This window comes from Trichosurus vulpecula, chromosome 2 (genome assembly GCF_011100635.1).
Source record: "Trichosurus vulpecula isolate mTriVul1 chromosome 2, mTriVul1.pri, whole genome shotgun sequence".
NCBI lineage: Eukaryota > Metazoa > Chordata > Mammalia > Diprotodontia > Phalangeridae > Trichosurus > Trichosurus vulpecula.
The window spans coordinates 14339163-14358301 of NC_050574.1; the positions used below are offsets into that span (position 1 = coordinate 14339163).

General features: G+C 36.9%; 1 protein-coding gene across 3 annotated transcripts; it reads left to right on the plus strand.

Moving 5' to 3' along the window:
- The first annotated feature begins 10654 nt into the window (after window positions 1-10654).
- LOC118839779 (zinc finger protein 160-like) lies at window positions 10655-12783 on the plus strand. 3 transcript variants are annotated; one of them, XM_036747300.1, is made up of 2 exons: window positions 10655-11830; window positions 11915-12783. In XM_036747300.1, exons 1-2 carry the CDS (start codon window positions 10655-10657, stop codon window positions 12491-12493), a joined length of 1755 nt encoding a protein of 584 aa, XP_036603195.1. In that variant the 3' UTR covers window positions 12494-12783. The 3 variants fall into 3 exon arrangements, with proteins under 3 accessions (XP_036603195.1, XP_036603194.1, XP_036603193.1); XM_036747299.1 differs by having other exon boundaries at window positions 10655-11738; window positions 11823-12783; XM_036747298.1 differs by having other exon boundaries at window positions 10655-12783.
- The last annotated feature ends 6356 nt before the right edge of the window (window positions 12784-19139 follow it).

Sequence of the window (19139 nt, forward strand, 5' to 3'; positions counted from 1 at the left end):
TGATTCCAAGACCAGAGCTATATCCACTGTGCTACCAGATGACTCTTTTTATTCATTCTCTTGATATTCTTGACCTTTGCTCCTCCTGATGAATTTTGTTATTATTTTTCTAGCTCTATAAAATAATTCTTTGGTAGTTTGATTGGCACGGCACTGAACAAGTAAATTGATTTATGTAGTTTTGTAATTTTTACATAGTATTGTCATTTTTATTATCTTGGCTCAGCCTACCCATGAGCCATTAATATTTCTTCAATTATTTAGTTTCTTTATTTGTATCAATAGATATGCCTTCTTTGCCTATTTTTTCAAATGCTTTATGTACTATTGGAATAATTGTTCTTTAAATGTTTAGCAGAATTGATTTGTAAATCCATCTGGTCCTGGTTTTTTTTTCCTCTGGGAGTTAATTTGTGTCTTTTTAACTGTGTTCATATAATCCCTGTGTATGTTTGTTGGCAGGTGGACTCCCAGGGATTTTATACTGCCTGTAGCTATTTTAAATGGGAGTTCTCTATCTCTTCCTGATGGATTTATTTGTAATATACCTAAATGCTGGTGATTTCTGTGAGTTTATTTTATATCTTGCAACTTTCCTGAAGGGTTAATTTTTTAAATTAGTTTTTTAGTTGATTCTCTAGCGTTCTAAACCATCATATCTATTGCATAAAGGTTTATTATTTTCCTCTTTTGCCTATGCTTATTCTTTCAATTTACTGTTCTTATTTTATTTCTGTAGTTAGCATTTCTAGTACAATATTGAACTGTAAGTGAAAATGGCCATACTTGCTTCACACCTGAACAGGAAAGGCTTCTAGCTTATCCCCACCACAGATACTGAATTCAGATATATACTTCTTATCATTTTAAGGAAAGCTCTACTTATTCCTGTGCTTTCTAGTATTTTAAATAAGAATGGGTGTTGTATTTAGTCAAAAACTCTTTATGCATGTATAAAAATAACCCTATAATTTTTGTTGCTTTTGTTATTGATATGGTCAATTATGCCTATAGTCTTCCTACTATTCTTTGTGATATATTCCTGTAGTCTCTTTGTTAATATTTTATTAAAATTTTTTTTCATCAATATCCATTAGGTTAATTGATCAATTTTTCTTTGTTTCAACTCAGTCTGATTTCAATATCATGACTATATTTGTGTCATAGAGGAATTTAGTAGAACCCCTTCATTACCTATTTTTCAAACAATTTATGTAGTATTAGAGTTAATTGTTCTTTAAATGTTTGGTAGAATTTATCTGTAAATACATCTAGTCCTGGAGGTTTTTCCTTTGGAAGTTCACACATGCTTTGTCCAATTTATTTTTCTAAGAAAAGGTTGCTTAAGTATTCTATTTCTAGCTTTCATCTGGGCAAGTTATATTTTTGTAAATATTAATTTCATTTAGATTTTCAGTTTCATTGGCATATAGTTGGGGCAAGTAACTGCTAATAGTTGCTTTTATTTCTTCATTGGTTGTGAATTCAACCTTTGCATTTTTTGAGATTGGTAATTTGGTTTTCTTCTTTATTTTAAACATGGAATTAGCTAGTGACATCTATTTTATTTGTTAAAGCCATCTCCTATTTTGTTTAGTAATTCAATGGAAATTTTTAATTTTATTTTGTTAATCTTTCCTTTTATTTTCAATATTTCTATTTTGTTTCCAAATTGAATTTTATTTTGTTAGTTTTCTAGGTTTTAGTTGCATGCTCATTTTGTTTATCTGATTAATCTCTCTTTTACTGATGAAAGAGTTTAGATTTATAAACTTTCCCCTAAGTACTGCTTTGCCCATATTTCCCAAATTCCAGTATGTTGTCTAATTTTTGCTATTGTCTTTGGTGAAAATTTTTTTGTTTCTATAGTTTCTTCTTTGCCCCTTTCATTCTTTAGAATTAAGTCATTTAGTTTCTAATTAATTTTTAATCTTATGGTCAGTAAAAGATGCATTTGACATTTCTAGTTTTGTGGTCTTGTTTTTGAGGTTTTATGCACAAATATGTGGTCAGTTTCTGTGAATGTGCCATGCACAGCTGAGAAATAAGGATATTCCCTTTTCTTTTTTTAACTTAGGAATATTCCCTTTTATTCTCATTTAATATTTCCAAGAGCTCTAGCATATCTAACTTCTAAAATTCTATTCATGTCCTTAAATCCTCTTTTTGTCAGTTTTTTGGTTTGATTTATTTAGGTCTGAGAGAGATAGATTGAGATCCAACACCACTATAGTTTTATTTCTTCCTGTAACAGATTTAACTTTTTTTAGAATGTAGATGCTATGTAATTTTGTGCATATATGTTTAGAATTTATATTAATTCATTGTCTATGATACTTTTTAAGCAAAACAATTTCTTTGTTTATCTCTTTTAATTAGGTCTATTTTTGCTTTTGCTTTTTCTAAGATGATGATTACTTCCTTTACCTTTTTTTTTTAACTTCAGGGGAAGTGTAATAGATTTTACTCCAGCCCTTTATTTTAACTCTGTGTATATCTTTCTGTTTCAATGGTTTTTCTTGTAAATAATGTGTTGTTGGATTCTGGTTTCTAATCCATTCAGTTATCCAATTCTGTTTTATGGGTGAGTTCATCCTATTCACATTCATAGTTATAATTGCTAACTATATATTTCCCTCTATCCTATTCTTTTCCCTTCTCTTTTTCATGTTTTCCCTCTTTAAAGGTTTATTTTGCTCACAAACTCTTCATAGAATTTTCTTTGTAAATTTTCTTTATGTCTTGTCACTTAGGACCATTTTGATGAGAAAGTAATTTCACATTACCTTCTCTCTCTGACTTCTCCATAGCTTTTCATAGATCACAAATAAACAGATACTTGATTGCTGACTCCATATACTCAAAAACTTCACAGTAAGACATCTCTGAACTATTTTCCAACTGCCAGAACAAACTGTCCTCCTCAACATTCCGGTTGGCTCTTAAAGATTATGATTTTAGATGTTGACTCTGACATGAACAGTATGACTTCTGGCAGAGTCAAGTTGAGTTCTCTAGGCCTCAGTTTCCTTCTCTTTAAACTGAGGAGGTTAGACTACATAAATTATAAAGACACTTCCAGATCTAAATTCTGTAGCCTTTGGTATTTCAGGAATCAGTGACATTCAAGGATGTAGCTGTGGCCTTTAGCCAGGAGGAGTGGTGCCTCCTGGACATTTCTCAGAAGAAGCTGTATAAGGATGTCATGCTGGAGAACTCCTGGAACATGCTCTCCCTGGGTAAGGGTCAACTTGCTTTTCTACACCACCTTACCCCAGCTGTTTCAATTCTGCCATTGAAGGGAATGTCTTTACTCCACTACCACTCCATGCCCCCCAACCCCCGCCTACCAAGTGTACAATGTTTCAAGTTTCTCTCCGTTATTAGAGAACAGAAATTTCTGGTCCCCCTTTGTCCAAGAGGTAAGGTTTCCCTGCTCCATATTCTCACATAAAAGTCTGCATTTTATCTAATAGGAAGCTAGGAGCTTCATCCATTGCTCCTTAAGTTTTTTCTTCCAGATTCCAGGGAACTTCAGGTCAAAGATTAAATCGTCATTACAGAATCTCAGGCTTGGAACTAACCTCACAGGTTATCTAGTCTAACTCCCATGTGAATCAAAATTTCCTCCATGAAAGGTGGTCAACCAGCTTTTATTTGATGACCTCCTGTGAAGGGAACCCCTACTTCTTGAGGCAGCCCCTTCACTTTTGGAATTGTCTAATCTTTATGATATATATCATATATCTACATGATATAAAACCTAAATTTGCAAGTCATTTAAACTAAGCCTTATTTCTATGGCTTAAGAGGGCAAATTTGTCCTTATTCTTCCTTGATACTCCTCCCAAATCCAGTGAAAATAATGGGAGATACAGAATGTCTACATATTTCGTGGAGACAGAGGGGAAAATAATGAATTTTGTAATTCCAAATGGCTCCACTTTTTTCCTCCTGCCTCCAATAGTTCCCAGTAAAACCATATAGATCATCCAAAAGGGTGCTTGGCACTATCCTCTAGCCCTTTATAGCTTATCCCCTTTCCCTGAAAACTAAAGAGGACTAAATTCTGAAGTGCTCTCTGTCCTCAGCACTTCCCTATTTCCCATGAGCAGGACTTCCAGTTCCCAAAGAAGATTTGATCTCCCAGTTTGACCAAGGGGAAGTGCTCTGGATGTTGGAAAATGAAGATTCAATAAACTCCTATTCAGGTGAGTGAATTAAATCAAGAAGATCCAAGGCTGTTATCTCAAGAAGTCAATATTTGGAAATTAAGAACTCCCCAAACTTTTGAGGTCAGTTGAAAATGGCTAAGGCTGTCTGCTTTGAGCTCTTTCATAGACTGTACTTATTAAAAAAGTTACTCTCCTAAATCTCTTGCCTGATGTTTGCCTGCATTTTTGTAGAAAGTGGTCCTTGGTATGACGCCGACCTTTCTCCTTCCCCATTCAGAGGGATTTCCTTTGTCCCAGAAAAGGGAAATGGAATAAGCATTTATGGAGCACCTACTGTGTTCCAGGCACTATGCTAAGTGCTTTACAAATATTATCTCATTTGATCCTCACAACAGCCATAGGAAGGAGATACTGTTAGTATCCTCATTTTACAGTTGAGGAAACTGAAGCAAACAGAGGTTAGCTGACTGGCTTGGGGTCACACAGTTAGTGAGTATCTGAGACCAGATTTGAATTCAGGTCTTCCTGACTCCAGGCCTAGCACTCAACCCACTGCACTACCTATCTGCCCCAGAGATAAGTCTTTTGAGTCATTTCCCCATGGCTGTTCAATGGTTGGACTAATGTTCTATTTCCCATGAGAGCTGACAATTCCCTAAGCCCTAAGAGTGATTCAAGAGAGATATGTTCACTGCCTTCAAGGCTTTAGAGTCTTGTTAAAAGAATGAAATACAGCTATAAAGTAATGGTTTTCCCATTCTATGTCTGGTTCACATTGATGGTAATCTCAGCAAGTCTTTTAGAAGCAGATAAAATGTCAGAACAATGGATAACAACTGATAGAGTCAAATTTAGTTGAGATGCATATGGAATGCATATGTTGCAAGTTCAACAAATCAACTACATAGTTTTAGGCTCAGGAAGATAGGTCTTGACTGATGCACAGTTGATGAATAAAAAGACCTGAGTGTGTCAGGGGATTGCAAATTCAATAGGAGTGAATAGGAAGCCAAGAGAAGCAGACATAAACTGAGACTGGATGGATGGAAGCACAGTGTCCATACCAAGTGAGCTAATAGGCCCATTGTATTGTGACTTACTCCAGCAACACCTTTAGTAAGTAATGTATTCAATACTTGACACTACATTTTATGGAAGATATTAATGAACCTATACAAAAATAGTGCAGAATGGTCAGAAATGGGTGGGCGGTGATCAACCTATTTGAAGAACTCTCTCACCCACTGGGAATATGATGATGGAGCCATTGTAGCATCCATGGTGAAGTACTGGATGAATGATAAAGTACATATTGGCTGATTATTCTGTGCAAAGCACTGTGCTGTTTGTTAGAGAGGCAAAATAATTAGCAAGACTCCCTGCTTTTAAGGAATTCACATACTCATGGAGAAGAAAACATATAAAGGTTTTTGCAAATCAGATTGAAAAGTCCAATGATCTCTATGGTATAAAGGCAAAGCAAATAGCAATACATATTCTTTAATGATTTTCTATGTGATAAAATCATATCTGCTTCTGACATTGAACCATTTGACCATGCCAAGGACTTTAGTGGTGAGAACATTCTTTTGGTTGTTTTCAGTAGCTGGGACTGCTGAGGTAGAAGGGCTCCAACAAGCAAAGAAACAATTGGCTGGTTTCATTCCCACAGGGCTTGCTTCCCAGGTTTATAACTGCATAGATTTATAACAATTACTTAACGACAATTGAATGGTGCATACCTATTACCCAGCTTAGTACAGCACCTTTACTGAACTTGGACTTAACCCTAGAGCCTAACAAAACAAATAGAGAAAACCAGAAACATTAAATATGTAAGTTGTGGACCAGAACACAATTAAAATTAATTATTAATAAGAGGCTTTTGAAGAAAGAATTCGTCTTCAAATGGAGAGAGGCAACAGAGACTATAGAAAGGGTTCTGAACTAGCTGTAACAGGATGGGAGTTAAATTTCCAGCTCTTCCTTTATAAGTAGTATAACTTTGGTCATATCATTTAACCACTATAATCCCATTACCTAAGCTGTAAAATGTAATGAGAATATTTGGCCTGCTTATATTAAAGGCTTGTTGTGAGTCAATCAGTCAATAAGCATTTATTTGTTGTTGTTCACTTATTTTCATTCATGTCCAATTCTTTGTGATCCCATCTGGAGTTTTCTTGGCACAGATACCGGAGTGGTTTGCCATTTCCTTCTCCAGTTCATTTTACAGATGAAGAAATGGAGGCAGGGTCAAATGACTTGCGCAGGGTCACACAGCTAGTAAGTGTCTGATGCCAGATTTGAACTTAGGAAGATGAGATTTCCTGACTCCAGGCCCAGTACTCCATGCGGTATGGTACCACCTGGATTCTGGAGGACCTTAGGACCTTAAGAAACAGAGGCAGGGAAGATGGTAAGGCTGGATGATCCTCTGTCTTGCGGGAAGGAATAGTGCTGGTAAATCCCGTGTCATCTAGTCTATGTGAGTAGTCATGCAGAATTGATGGGTTCTGGATATCAAGGAGAGGACAAGGGAAGAGAAGAGTGGGAGAGCATCTCCAGTGGTCAAAAATCTGGCCAGTCCAGATATATTCTGAATTTCAAGGATAAAGTGGCAAAAAAGACAAGAGTCCAAAGAAAAAAAGACTGAAGTGATGCTAAATGTGAATCAGTCTTCTTTCTATCAATAGAAGTAAGATGATGTATTTATATTACTTATTTCCTTTAGCTGGGGAAACCAGGCTGACAACCAAAGAATCTACACCAAAGCTGAACATTTCCTGTGACTTCGATTTGAAAGAACTCTGGGATTACAATATCAAGTTAGAGAAAAATCAAGGTAACTGGGAGAGTGATTCCAGACACTTAAAAGTCATACTCAGGAAAACTCCCAGTGAAGGGAGAGATAATAGAAGTTCTAGGCTGAGATCAACAATTTCTTTTTTTTATTATTTTTTTAATTTTTATTTTTTTATTTAATATATTTAGTTTTCAGCATTGATTTACACAAGAGTTTGAATTACAAATTTTCTCCCCATTTCTACTCTCCCCCCCCGCTCCAAGATGGCATATATTCTGGTTGCCCTGTTCCCCAGTCAGCCCTCCCTTCTGTCACCCCACTCCCCTCCCATCCCCTTTTCCCTTTCTTTCTTGTAGGGCAAGATAAATTTCTATGCCCCATTGCCTGCGTATCTTATTTTCTAGTTGCATGCAAAAACTTTTTTTTTTTGTTTTTGAACATCTGTTTTTAAAACTTTGAGTTCCAAATTCTCTCCCCTCTTCCCTTCCCACTCACCCTCCCTAAGAAGTCAAGCAAGTCAACATAGGCCACATGGGTATCATCATCACAATACTCATGTTGTGAAAGACTCACTCTGTTTTGCTCCTTCCTAACCTATCCCCCTTTATTGAATTTTCTCCCTTGACACTGTCCCCTTTTGAAAGTGTTTGTTTTTGACTACCTCCACCCCCATCTGCTCTCCCTTCTATCATCCCCTCTTTTTTATCTTCTTCTTCCTCCTTTTTTCCTGTGGGGTAAGTTACCCAATTGAGTATGTATGGTATTCCCACCTCAGGTCAATTCTGATGAGAGCAAGATTCACTCATTCCCTCTCACCTGACTTCTCTTCCCTTCCTACAGAGCTGTTTTTTCTTGCCACTTTTATGTGAGATAATTTACCCCATTCTATCTCTCCCTATCTCCCTCTCTCAATATATTCCTCTCTCATCCCTTAATTTTATTTTATTTCTTTTAGATATCTTCCCTTCATCTTCAACTCACCTTGTGCCCGCTCTTTCTCTCTCTCTCTCTCTCTCTCTTTGTCTCTCTCTCTCTGTGTATATATATATATATACATATATATATACATACATACACACTCGCATATACATATATATACACATAAACATATATATATACATATATATATGTGTATATATATATACATATATGTATATATATATATATATATATATATTCCCTTCAGCTACCCTAATACTGAGGTCTCATGAATCATACACATCATCTTTCCATGTAGGAATGTAAACAAAACAGTTCAACTTTAGTAAGTCCCTTGCAATTTCTTTTTCTTGATTACCTTTTCATGCTTCTCTTGATTCTTGTGTTTGAAAGTCAGATTTTCTATTCAGCTCTGGTCTTTTCACTGAGAAAGCTTGAAAGTCCTCTATTTTATTGAAAATCCATATTTTGCCTTGGAGCATGATACTCAGTTTTTCTGGGTAGGTGATTCTAGGTTTTAATCCTAGCTCCATTGACCTCTGGAATATCGTATTCCAAGCCCTTCGATCTCTTAATGTAGAAGCTGCTAGATCTTGGGTTATTTTATTCTGATTGTGTTTCCACAATACTCAAATTGCTTCTTTCTGGCTGCTTGCAGTATTTTCTCCTTGATCTAGGAGCTCTGGAATTTGGCGACAATATTCCTAGCAGATTTCTTTTTGGGATCTATTTGAGAAGGCGATCGGTGGATTCTTTCAATTTCTATTTTGCCCTGTGGCTCTAGAATATCAGGGCAGTTGTCCTTGATAATTTCTTGAAAGATGATATCTAGGCTCTTTTTTTGATCATGGCTTTCAGGTAGTCCAATAATTTTAAAATTCTCTCTCCTGCATCTATTTTCCAGGTCAGTGGTTTTTCCAATGAGATATTTTACGTTGTCTTCCATTTTTTCATTCCTTTGGTTCTGTTTTATAATATCTTGATTTCTCATCAAGTCACTAGCTTTTACTTGCTCCAATCTAATTTTTAAGGTAGTATTTTCTTCAGTGGTCCGTTGAACCTCCTTTTCCATTTGGCTAATTCTGACTTTCAAGGCATTCTTCTCCTCATTGGCTTTTGGGAGCTCTTTTGCCATTTGAGTTAGTCTATTTTTTAAGGTGTCGTTTTCTTCAGTGTATTTTTCAGCATTTCTTTGGGTCTCCTTTTGCAAGTCATTGACTTGTTTTTCATGTTTTCTCGCATCCTTCTCATTTCTCTTCCCAATTTTTCCTCTACTTCTCTAACTTGCTTTTCCAAATCCTTTTTGAGCTCTTCCATGGCCTGAGACCAGTTCATGTTTTTCTTGGAGGCTTTTGATGTAGGCTCTTTGACTTTGTTAACTTCTTCTGTCTGTATGTTTTGGTCTTCTTTGTCACCAAAGAAAGATTCCAAAGTCTGAGACTGAATCTGGGTGTGTTTTCATGGCCTGGCCATATTCCCAACTAACTAACTTGACCCTTGAGTTTTTCAGTGGGGTATGACTGCTTGTAGACTAAAGAGTTCTATGTTCCAAGCTTGGGAGGATGCACCAGCTCTGCCACACCAGTGCTCCTCCTTCCCCAAGAACCCCCAACCCAGACTGGACTTAGATCTGCAGCAGGCTGTGCACTCTTGCTGTGATCTGCCACTTAATTCCTCCCACCAGGTGGGCCTGGGGCCAGAAGCAACTGCGGCTGTAGTTCTGTAGTTGCCCCACCTCTGCTGCCCCCAGGGCGGTAGCCGAACCGCAAACTCCTTTCACTCCTGCAGCTTTTCCCACTAACCTTCTCTGTTGTCTTTGGTGTTTGTGAGTTGAGAAGTCTGGTAACTGCTACAGCTCACTGATTCAGGGTGCTGGGCACGCTCCGCCCGGCTCCTGGTCTGGTTGGTCCGTGTGGCTCTGGTCTGCTCCACTCCCAGCTCCATGTGGGGTAGACCTCACTCAGAAACCATCCAGGCTGTCCTGGGCTGGAGCCCTGCTTCCCTCTGCTCTTTTGTGGGTTCTGCAGTTCTAGAATTGGTTCAGAGCCATTTTTATAGGCTTTTGGAGGGACTCGGCAGGGAGCTCACACTAGTCCCTGCTTTTCAGCCGCCATCTTGGCTCCCAACAATTTCTGATCCACAAAGATTTCCTGTACAAAATATTAACTATGAATATGACAAAAATGGGAAGACCTTCAGACAAAATTCAGATCTAATTCAGTGTAAGAAAATAACCTCAGGAAATGGCTATTCCAAATATAGTACATATGGGAAATGCTTTAATCAGACATTAGAGCTTACTCATGGTTATGGGAAACACACTGGAGTGAAAGGTTTTCAAGGTGATCACTGTAAGATTACCTTGACCTTGATCCCAGACCTGTTGGGGCATCAGAAGAGTAATAGTGGAGAAATGCTTTATGAATACAATGAACCTGGAACAACCTTCTCTCATCTCTCCTCTATTACAGTACATCAGAGAGTTCAAATTACAGAGAAATGGAATGAATGTAATAAATACAGGAGCACCATTTTTCAGAATGAGGATCTTATTAAACGTCAGAAATCTCATAGCTTAGAGATGCCTCTTAAATGTAATGAGCATTGGAAAGCCTTCAGCAAAAATGGAGACATTGCTGGAGATCAGAACATTCCTACTGGAGAGGAACTCCATAAACACAAAGAATGTTTGAAGCCCTTCAGGAGAAGTACTAACCTTAAGAGTCATCACAATATGCACAGTGGAGAGAAGTCTTTTAAATGTAATATATGTGAGAAGGCCTTTAGCAAGAGTGCAAACCTTACTGTACATAAGAGGATTCATTCAGAAAAGAAACTTTACAAATGTAATCAGTGTGGAAAGACTTTTGGGAAGCTTTCCAACCTTGATGTACATCAACGGATTCATTTTGGAGAAAAGCCCTTTAAATGTACTGACTGTGGAAAGGCCTTTATCCAGAGCTCATCCCTCATTGCACATCAGAGGATTCATTCTGGAGAGAGACCTTATATATGCAATCAGTGTGGAAAGGCTTTCAGAAACCACTCCAACCTTGCTGTACATCAGAGGATTCATACTGGAGAGAAGCCCTACAAATGTTATGAATGTGGGAAGGCCTTCAGCCAGAGCAGACACCTTCATAGACATGAGAATATTCATACTGGAGAAAAGTCCTATAAATGTAATGAATGTGGGAAAGTTCTCAGCCAGAGCTCATCCCTCATTGCACACCAGAGGATTCATTCTGGAGAGAAACCTTACAAATGTAGTCAGTGTGGAAAGGCTTTTAGAAAGCTCTCCAACCTTGTTGTACATCAGAGGATTCATACTGGAGAGAAGCCCTACAAATGTTCTGAATGTGGGAAGAGCTTCAGCCAGAGTAGAGACCTTGTTCGACACCAAAGGATTCATACTGGAGAAAAGCCTTATAAATGTAATGAATGTGAGAAGGCCTTCAATCAGAGTAGGGACCTTTTTCAACACCTGAGGACTCATACTGGAGAAAAACCCTATAAGTGTAATAAATGTGGGAAGACCTTTAGTCAGAGTGCAAACCTTAGTGTACACCAGAGAATTCATACTGGAGAAAAGCACTATAAATGTAATGAATGTGGGAGGGCCTTCAGCCAGAAGTCATCCCTTATTGCACATCAGAGAATTCATTCTGGAGAGAAACCTTATAAATGTGACCAATGTGGAAAGGCTTTCAGAAAACCATCCAATCTTGCTGTACATCAGAGGATTCATACTGGAGAAAAGCCCTACAAATGTAGTGAATGTGGGAAGGCCTTCAGCCAGAGTAGGCACCTTCTTAGTCATCAGAATATTCATATTGAAGAGAAGCCTTATAAATGTAATGTATGTGGAAGGGCCTTCAACCAGAGTTTATCTCTTAGTGCACATCAGAGAGTTCATTCTGGAGAGAAACCTTATAAATGTAGTCAATGTGGAAAGGCTTTCAGAAAGCCTTCCCACCTTGATGTACATCAGAAGATTCATACTGGAGAGAAGCCTTACAAATGTAATGAATGTGAGAAGTCCTTTACCCAGAGTAGGGACCTTCTTCGACATCAGAGGATTCATACTGGAGAGAAGCCCTACAAATGTAACATGTGTGGAAAGGCCTTCAGCCAGAGTAGGGACCTGATTCGACACCAGAGGATTCATACCGGAGAGAAGCCCTATGCTTGCAGTAAATGTGGGAAGGCCTTCAGCCAGAGTGCCAACCTCAGTGTACATCAGAGAATTCATACTGGGGAGAAGCCCTACAAATGTAATGAGTGTGAGAAGGCCTTCAGCCAAAGGTCATCCCTTGTTGCACACCAGAGGATTCATTCTGGAGAGAAACCTTACAAATGTAATCAATGTGGAAAGGCTTTCAGAAAGCCCTCTAACATTGCTGTACATCAGAGGATCCATACTGGTGAGAAGCATTATAATTGTAATGATTGTGGGAAGGCCTTCAGTCAGAGTAGAGATCTTCTTAGGCATCAGAATGCACATACTGGAAAGAAACCTTACAAATGTAATAAATGTGAAAATGCTTTTAGAAAGCCCTCCAAATTTGCTTGATATGGAAGTGTTCAAACTGGAAAGAGCCTTAGGCTAGTGTTGTCTGTGGACCCCTGGGGGTGCCTGAGGCCTTTTCAGGGAGTTGATGACGTCAGCACTATTTTTATAATATTTATATAAGCCATATAATTGGTACACATTTTGTTTCTTTTTGTAATTTTCTATTTTGACCATAAACAGCACAAAATTGCATTTCTGTATATGTAGCCAAGCACAAATTAGATTCTCTATGAAATCAGTTGGAGAAGGAAAAGGCAAGTCACTTCAATATCTTTGCCAAGAAAACCTCAAATGTGGTCATGAAGAGTCAGACATGACTGAAAAAAGTGAACAACAAAAATGAACATATTAATCTCCATTTTATACCATTTTTTTGAAGGTATATAATAAAATTCTATATATTGCTTTTAAAACTTTTCCTTTTGCTGTGCTGCCTTCTGTTCTTTTCTGTGCATTTTTTAAAAAATGGTTTAATGGCCATTTTATTTTTGACATTACTATTGCTAAATTTGACCTTTCCTACTTATTGAAAATGTAGAGAAATGGAACTCTCTTGTCACAAATAGGCATAGTGGAGCAGAAGAAATCCACACAGTGACCATGTTGAAAGATATGTCTCTTCCTTCACCTTGAGACCTCACCCCTCTGAAAGGAGGTGTGTAATATTTCATCCTAAGTCCTCCAGATAAATGACTGGTCATTACAATGAAAATCTTACAATTTTTCTTTATGATATTGTTCATGTAGAAATTGTTTTCCTAGTTATGGTCACTTCATTCTGAATTAGTTCATACTACCCAGGAATCTCTGAAGTTATCTCTTTTTCCATTACAATGCAGTAACATTCCATTAATTCATATGCCACAATTTGTTCAGATATAGCCTGATTGAAGGACATCTCCTGCTTTAGATTCTAGTTATTTGATTCCTTTACATTTTAATTCTCCTTTCAAGATCAGAAAGTTTGTGTTCCTTGTGGCTATTCCCTCACCATTTATACCCCTCCCCACCCCAATCCCATACTATTTCCTTTTGGAACAGAAATATTTCCCAGATCATGAGCTTGGCTATGATACCCTATGAATGAACTTGGTTGCATGATTGCTATAATTCCAAAAGTTACCTCTGACTTACCTGAAATCAAATAGAGCTAAGGGAATTTTCTCATCAGCCTGTGACTTTAGGTTTAAGCCTGAGGGAGCAGTCTGGATATTGTTACAATCATGTTCTTCCTCCTTTCTTAGCAAAAATCTCTGTTCATGGCAGGAGATCTTTCAATGTTTTATAATGAATCCTGTTGTTATAGTCCTCAAGGATCTTTAAGCTAGTATGATGGGATGCGGATAGGAAGGACCCTGTTGCTTTGATTATTACTGTTCTGAACTTATGGCTGTTATTTGTTTCAACTTCCTAATCTAAGGGACTAAAAAAATCAGTTCTTAGACTTGCCATCTCCTTGTTCATTGGTTTAATAGTGATATATCCACCTATAAGATTATGTCATTACATAATGACAGAATCCTATCATTATGTAATGACAGAACATGGCATGTCCTATCATATTCTTTCTGAATGATATGAGAATAATGTACCTTCAAAGAGAGGGGATATAATAAAATGAGACATGATAAAGATCTTAAGGTTTTCATTTGTAATAGATTAATAAATTGTACACGGTGTTCCTAAAGTCTGGACACATAGGCAAAAATGCATATTTTCAAGAAATGAAATGATTGAAATTTTCAACAACATTTTATTTAATTGGAATATTAACAAATAACAGCTCTTCATCTTCAAATAACATCATATGATTTCATATTCATATTCCAAGAGTGAATGTGCTAAAATTGATGGCAATGTGGAGTTACTGAATTATTGCATCGAGTTCACGTGAATCTTGCAAAGCACATCAACCTTTGCATCATAAAATGATGGAAATCATATTGAAGATGTTACTTGTTAATATTCCAATAACCATGGACAGCATTATGTTGTTCACTAAGGTGGTGGAACATTTGCGGGCCAAAGTCAGCCCTAGTCAGACGCCTAGTAACAGGAGAGCAAGTATAGTAAGCACGCCAGCAGCAGAAAGTAGGAGGGAATCTGAGTAAGCTGCCGACCCCAGGGGAGAGGCTTCAGATGGGGAGGGAGCCTTGCCCCAAGCAGGCCTGGTCCAGACTCTTGGGAAAGCGGTCTATGTCTGATGTCATCTTTTTCAGGCCCCAGAGGGCAAGTTCTCCTATGGGCTCAGATGTCCAGTTGGGAGCAGAAGCAATTTTTAGATACAACAAACTTAACAGAGGCTCCCAGAAAAACACATGATTTGATAATTGAGAGGAAACTGCACAACATAGGTCCTTGACTAAAGGCACATAGAAATGGTTCAGTTTCCCAGCCACGCAGGGCTAGGTTCAAACGATACAATAAAGTTTTCCCCACAATTCACAAAATTGCATAATTACATTAAGTCAGATACAGATTAAACTACTTGGAAGATTTACATGTCCATGTTACATTTACACATTAGATAACCAATAAAACTTAAATATGAACCATACAGAGCAATGCAATCATTACTAACAATGTTAACTAACATTGAATTTCTTGTATCCCAGTAATACAGTACATATAATATCCTAAACTTTTAGTCATGCCATGTCTCTTTGATGGCATTTACAAAATAAACCACAAGCCATTCTACTTTTAGCATTATTAATTGTAACAAAGCTTTAGACGGGCATGATATTAACAAAATAATATTCTTGCAAGCCTATGACCTAATGGTCTTCATACCATTACCAAGAATTAAAGACCCTAACTTATACAAGAACACTAGTTCCAGTCCTATAGTAACCTAAGATGTTCCATAATCAGTTATTTTAATAGATTTGTTACTGTACTTCCAAACCTTCTGATTATAGAAATTTGCCACTGAGAGATTAGGGACTTAGAGTAAGGGGGCCATATTTTCCCCAGCTTCCTGTCTACTCCAGGCAGAAGTTGTGTCAAACTGCAAGCTGCATTGAGCCAGGCTTAAGGGCTACCAGGTTTCAGTAAAGGAAGTCAACAGAGTCCCACCTCAGCATATGCAAAAGTTGCTCTCTCAACCCTCCCATGGAATCATACCTGCAGTTCATGCCTGCCCCCCTCCCCGCCGCTCCTCCCAGGGCTGCTGGCATCTTAGGTCAGCCTTCTTGGAGTTAGACTCAGAAAAAAAACAGTCAACAGTTCCATTTGTTTCAACAATCCTTCAACAAGCAGCTTCTGTGGGGGTGTAAGATCCACCCACAGCCAGCACCCGGAAAGCTGCTAACAGCACAGGTTCTTTTGATCTGCTTAACTAAGGAAAGCAAGGTGAAGGGGTTGACAAACTTACTTTAATTCAGCATACAAATATCATTCCCTTAGTTCAGGGGAAAAAGCCAGCACACTGAACTTCAGAGCAAATTACAAAGTACAAAATCAACAGACAGACCCAATACAGATTCATAGTTACCAACATCTAGGTTCAGCCCGGGAGCTTGGAACAAGGGCTGGCCCAGAGTCACACACGCCACTACTGCTGCAGGTAGAGCGCCAAAGAACAGACAGCCAACCCCTGTTTTTTATATCTTTTTCAGTGTCAGGGGTGAGTCACACATGCGACTCACCCACGTGACCTAGAATCGTCACAAAGAGGCGGACTTAAACCCACGTGGTCTAAAAGCCTCTGCTCTCCCAGACATGTAAACTAGGCCCTCCCTGGAGTTAGCCCCACCTTGGGCCCCACCTTAGTTGCCAATCCATACGCACTAAGGTTTTACACCTAATAGGGGTTTGGGCCTGGGGCTTAGCACCTAGTAAGACTCAATCAAAGACACTGAATTAATCAAAGGAAACAAAGGCCAAACTCTTCAAGGGCACTTGTTGAACTAAGTGCTAAGGAGCCCATTTTGATTGCCAATACACCATTAAGTCTTTGAATAGCAAGTTTCAATAGTCAGTTTAAGATATGACTATAATCTCACATTGCTTAAGAAACATCCTTAAGGCTAGCTTTAAATAGCTTGCATGCATTTCCTCCCTTATTCATAAAATCTTCACATTGAGATCATAAGTTATTGCTCTAACACATTTGCATCACTTTCTCTTCTACTTTTCTTTTCTTTTCTAAATATGCCTGATCTGAAAGAATTGAACCATATAAATATGATAGGTTCAAACATTAACTTTATCTTTATGTTTTAGATGATGGAATGAATTCAAATCCACATTTAACCTTTTCCATTAAGGCCAAGATATTATACAACTTTCTCTAAGGAAACTGAAATTATTTTCCCCAAACTGAAAATGTCTCTGATTTAATTCCAGCAATTAATTACACCATTTGTATTAATACCCAATTGTTCTTATATCACTTGGAAACATTTAAGTACCTTATTCTACATAGATATAAAGTAACTTTAAATCCCAGCCTTAGTCCAAGGGATAATGATTCAACCTTACATTTGTATCCTTATTTCACAGACTTCTTTTTCCCTTTGTCCAAATTATTCCAATTAATGTTTAGAAAGAATATTATCCTTCATATGACTATACGAGAGTACCAATTTACACAATGGTTTGATTATTCCCAGATAATTCTTAGTTAACATAACTTAATACAATCACTTAAATTTGGTTTTCCATTTTTGAAACTTCAGAGAATTTCGGTTTATATATATCATCTGCTGTTTTCTATCATTACCTAAATCTTATACCTGGCATAAGAATCTTTTAAAATGTGAAGGTCCAACCATAAAATGAGCTCATCTACCTTTTAAAATTATCAGACAGATACTTTAATGAAGGAGAAATAATCTTGCTTTTACCATTATTTTATACACTTTGTGCAAAAATCCAAATTTAAGATCTATTTACCAAAGCATAATAATTTTCGGAAACCAATCATATACATCTGTATATAATTTCTTATAGGAATCAATCTGATCTTGTTACTTTTCTCAAAATTTTGCTTTCCTATTGAATTAGACATCTATCACATTACATCTTTGTCTTATTACTTTGTCTAATCATTTCCTCCTTTCGGAGGATGTTATCTCTATATTTGTTATTTTTATTTGTAGAATATAGGTCAAAAATTGTAAAGTATTCATTTTTGCATCCCATTATAGTAACTCAGAGATATTCCAATATCCATCTATTACCTAATAGATTTAGCATTCTGCTTACAAAAGTTCTTGATGATATAAATTTGCAATGAAAGAAAAGAGGGACAATGTCATATATCTTACAGAAGGAAAGAAATTCCTTAGCTCTGTTTGATTCCAGGCATGAGTCATATTTGACAGACAATCATCTACTATTGGCTTTATGACACCTATCTCTGTAATCAGAGCTTAAAACAATAGTAAACTGTAGTCCCATAAAATCTTAAAAAGCAAATAAATGTCTGCTGTTGTCCTTCAGATAGGGCCATCCCAAATTTGATTGAGCATTAATTCAAATCAAGTTTCACAACTTTAATGCCTTCTAAAATACTACCTCAGATTCTCTCAACATAACAACTATGAAGAGGACAGGAAGGGCTTGGATAGCTCCTATTCATCCCCAAACCTTCTTATTTGCCCTAAACAAAAGAGGTTCCTGACTTTGATCTCACTACTGAATAGATACACATCTTTGTTTCTCAAGCCGTTTTATTCTTCCCCAGTTACACTCATTCTGGAGGAAAGAGACACTTCAGGAATTGAATCTTTTACATATGATAAGTTCAAACACTAATTTTAACTCTTGCTTAGGCCATGGAATGATTACAAATTCAGAATAGGCCTCCTAAAAATGGCACAAGAGATTTTTTTTTTCTTCTTGAAAACATACCTTCTAAAAGTATTTCCCCCCTTTTAAAAACAGTTTAAAATTTTATCCTGATGTTAAGAGGAATAGTCACTGAACTTTTATGAAGAGAATTATTTGGAAAGTTTTAAAATGATAGACATCTCTTTCTTTCTCCTTAAAGCAAAAACCTTTAAACATTGGGATTCATTAAAACTAAGTTGATGTAAAATATCCTAATTTCCCAAGTATTATATAGAATTCCTAAATATCACAAAGTTCCTTAGTCAAAAAGGTGTTGTAATGGGGAGGACACTCAGTTTCTATAAATTACATACCCAATTAAATTAGCCTTATCACAATAACAAAGTTTACCAGGACTTTAAAAACTTAGTTCATAGGAATTCCTCTACACAGAAGACTTTACACAAGATGGATAAGAATTCATGACTGGATAGTTCCAAAAGTCCTTGTTTCAGTTAACAACCTCAAATTTCTTAATTAAGTACAATTCTTAATCTAACAACATCTAGCTTATAAGAGGAATTGTTTTTCTAACAACATAGGTAATGTAATGTTAACCAAGTTGCACAATACAAGAAAATTTAGAAATATAAGCACACCACAAGCAATTATCATGTATTTAAAACTTGAAACAGAACTAATTAATTACCAGTCAGGTGACCATAACTTAGTTGGATGAGCAAATCAAATCTGGATTCATAATCACTAGTGGTAACATTTTAATTTCTAAGGCCCAATACTTTTAGCATTGTAAAAGAAAAGATTATTATTTATAAAATCACATTTTTAATAGTTTACTATGTATCCT

Coding starts and splice junctions, on each gene's coding strand:
- LOC118839779 (XM_036747298.1), top strand. CDS start 10,655: ATGCACAGTGGAGAGAAGTCTTTTAAATGTAATATATGTGAGAAGGCC.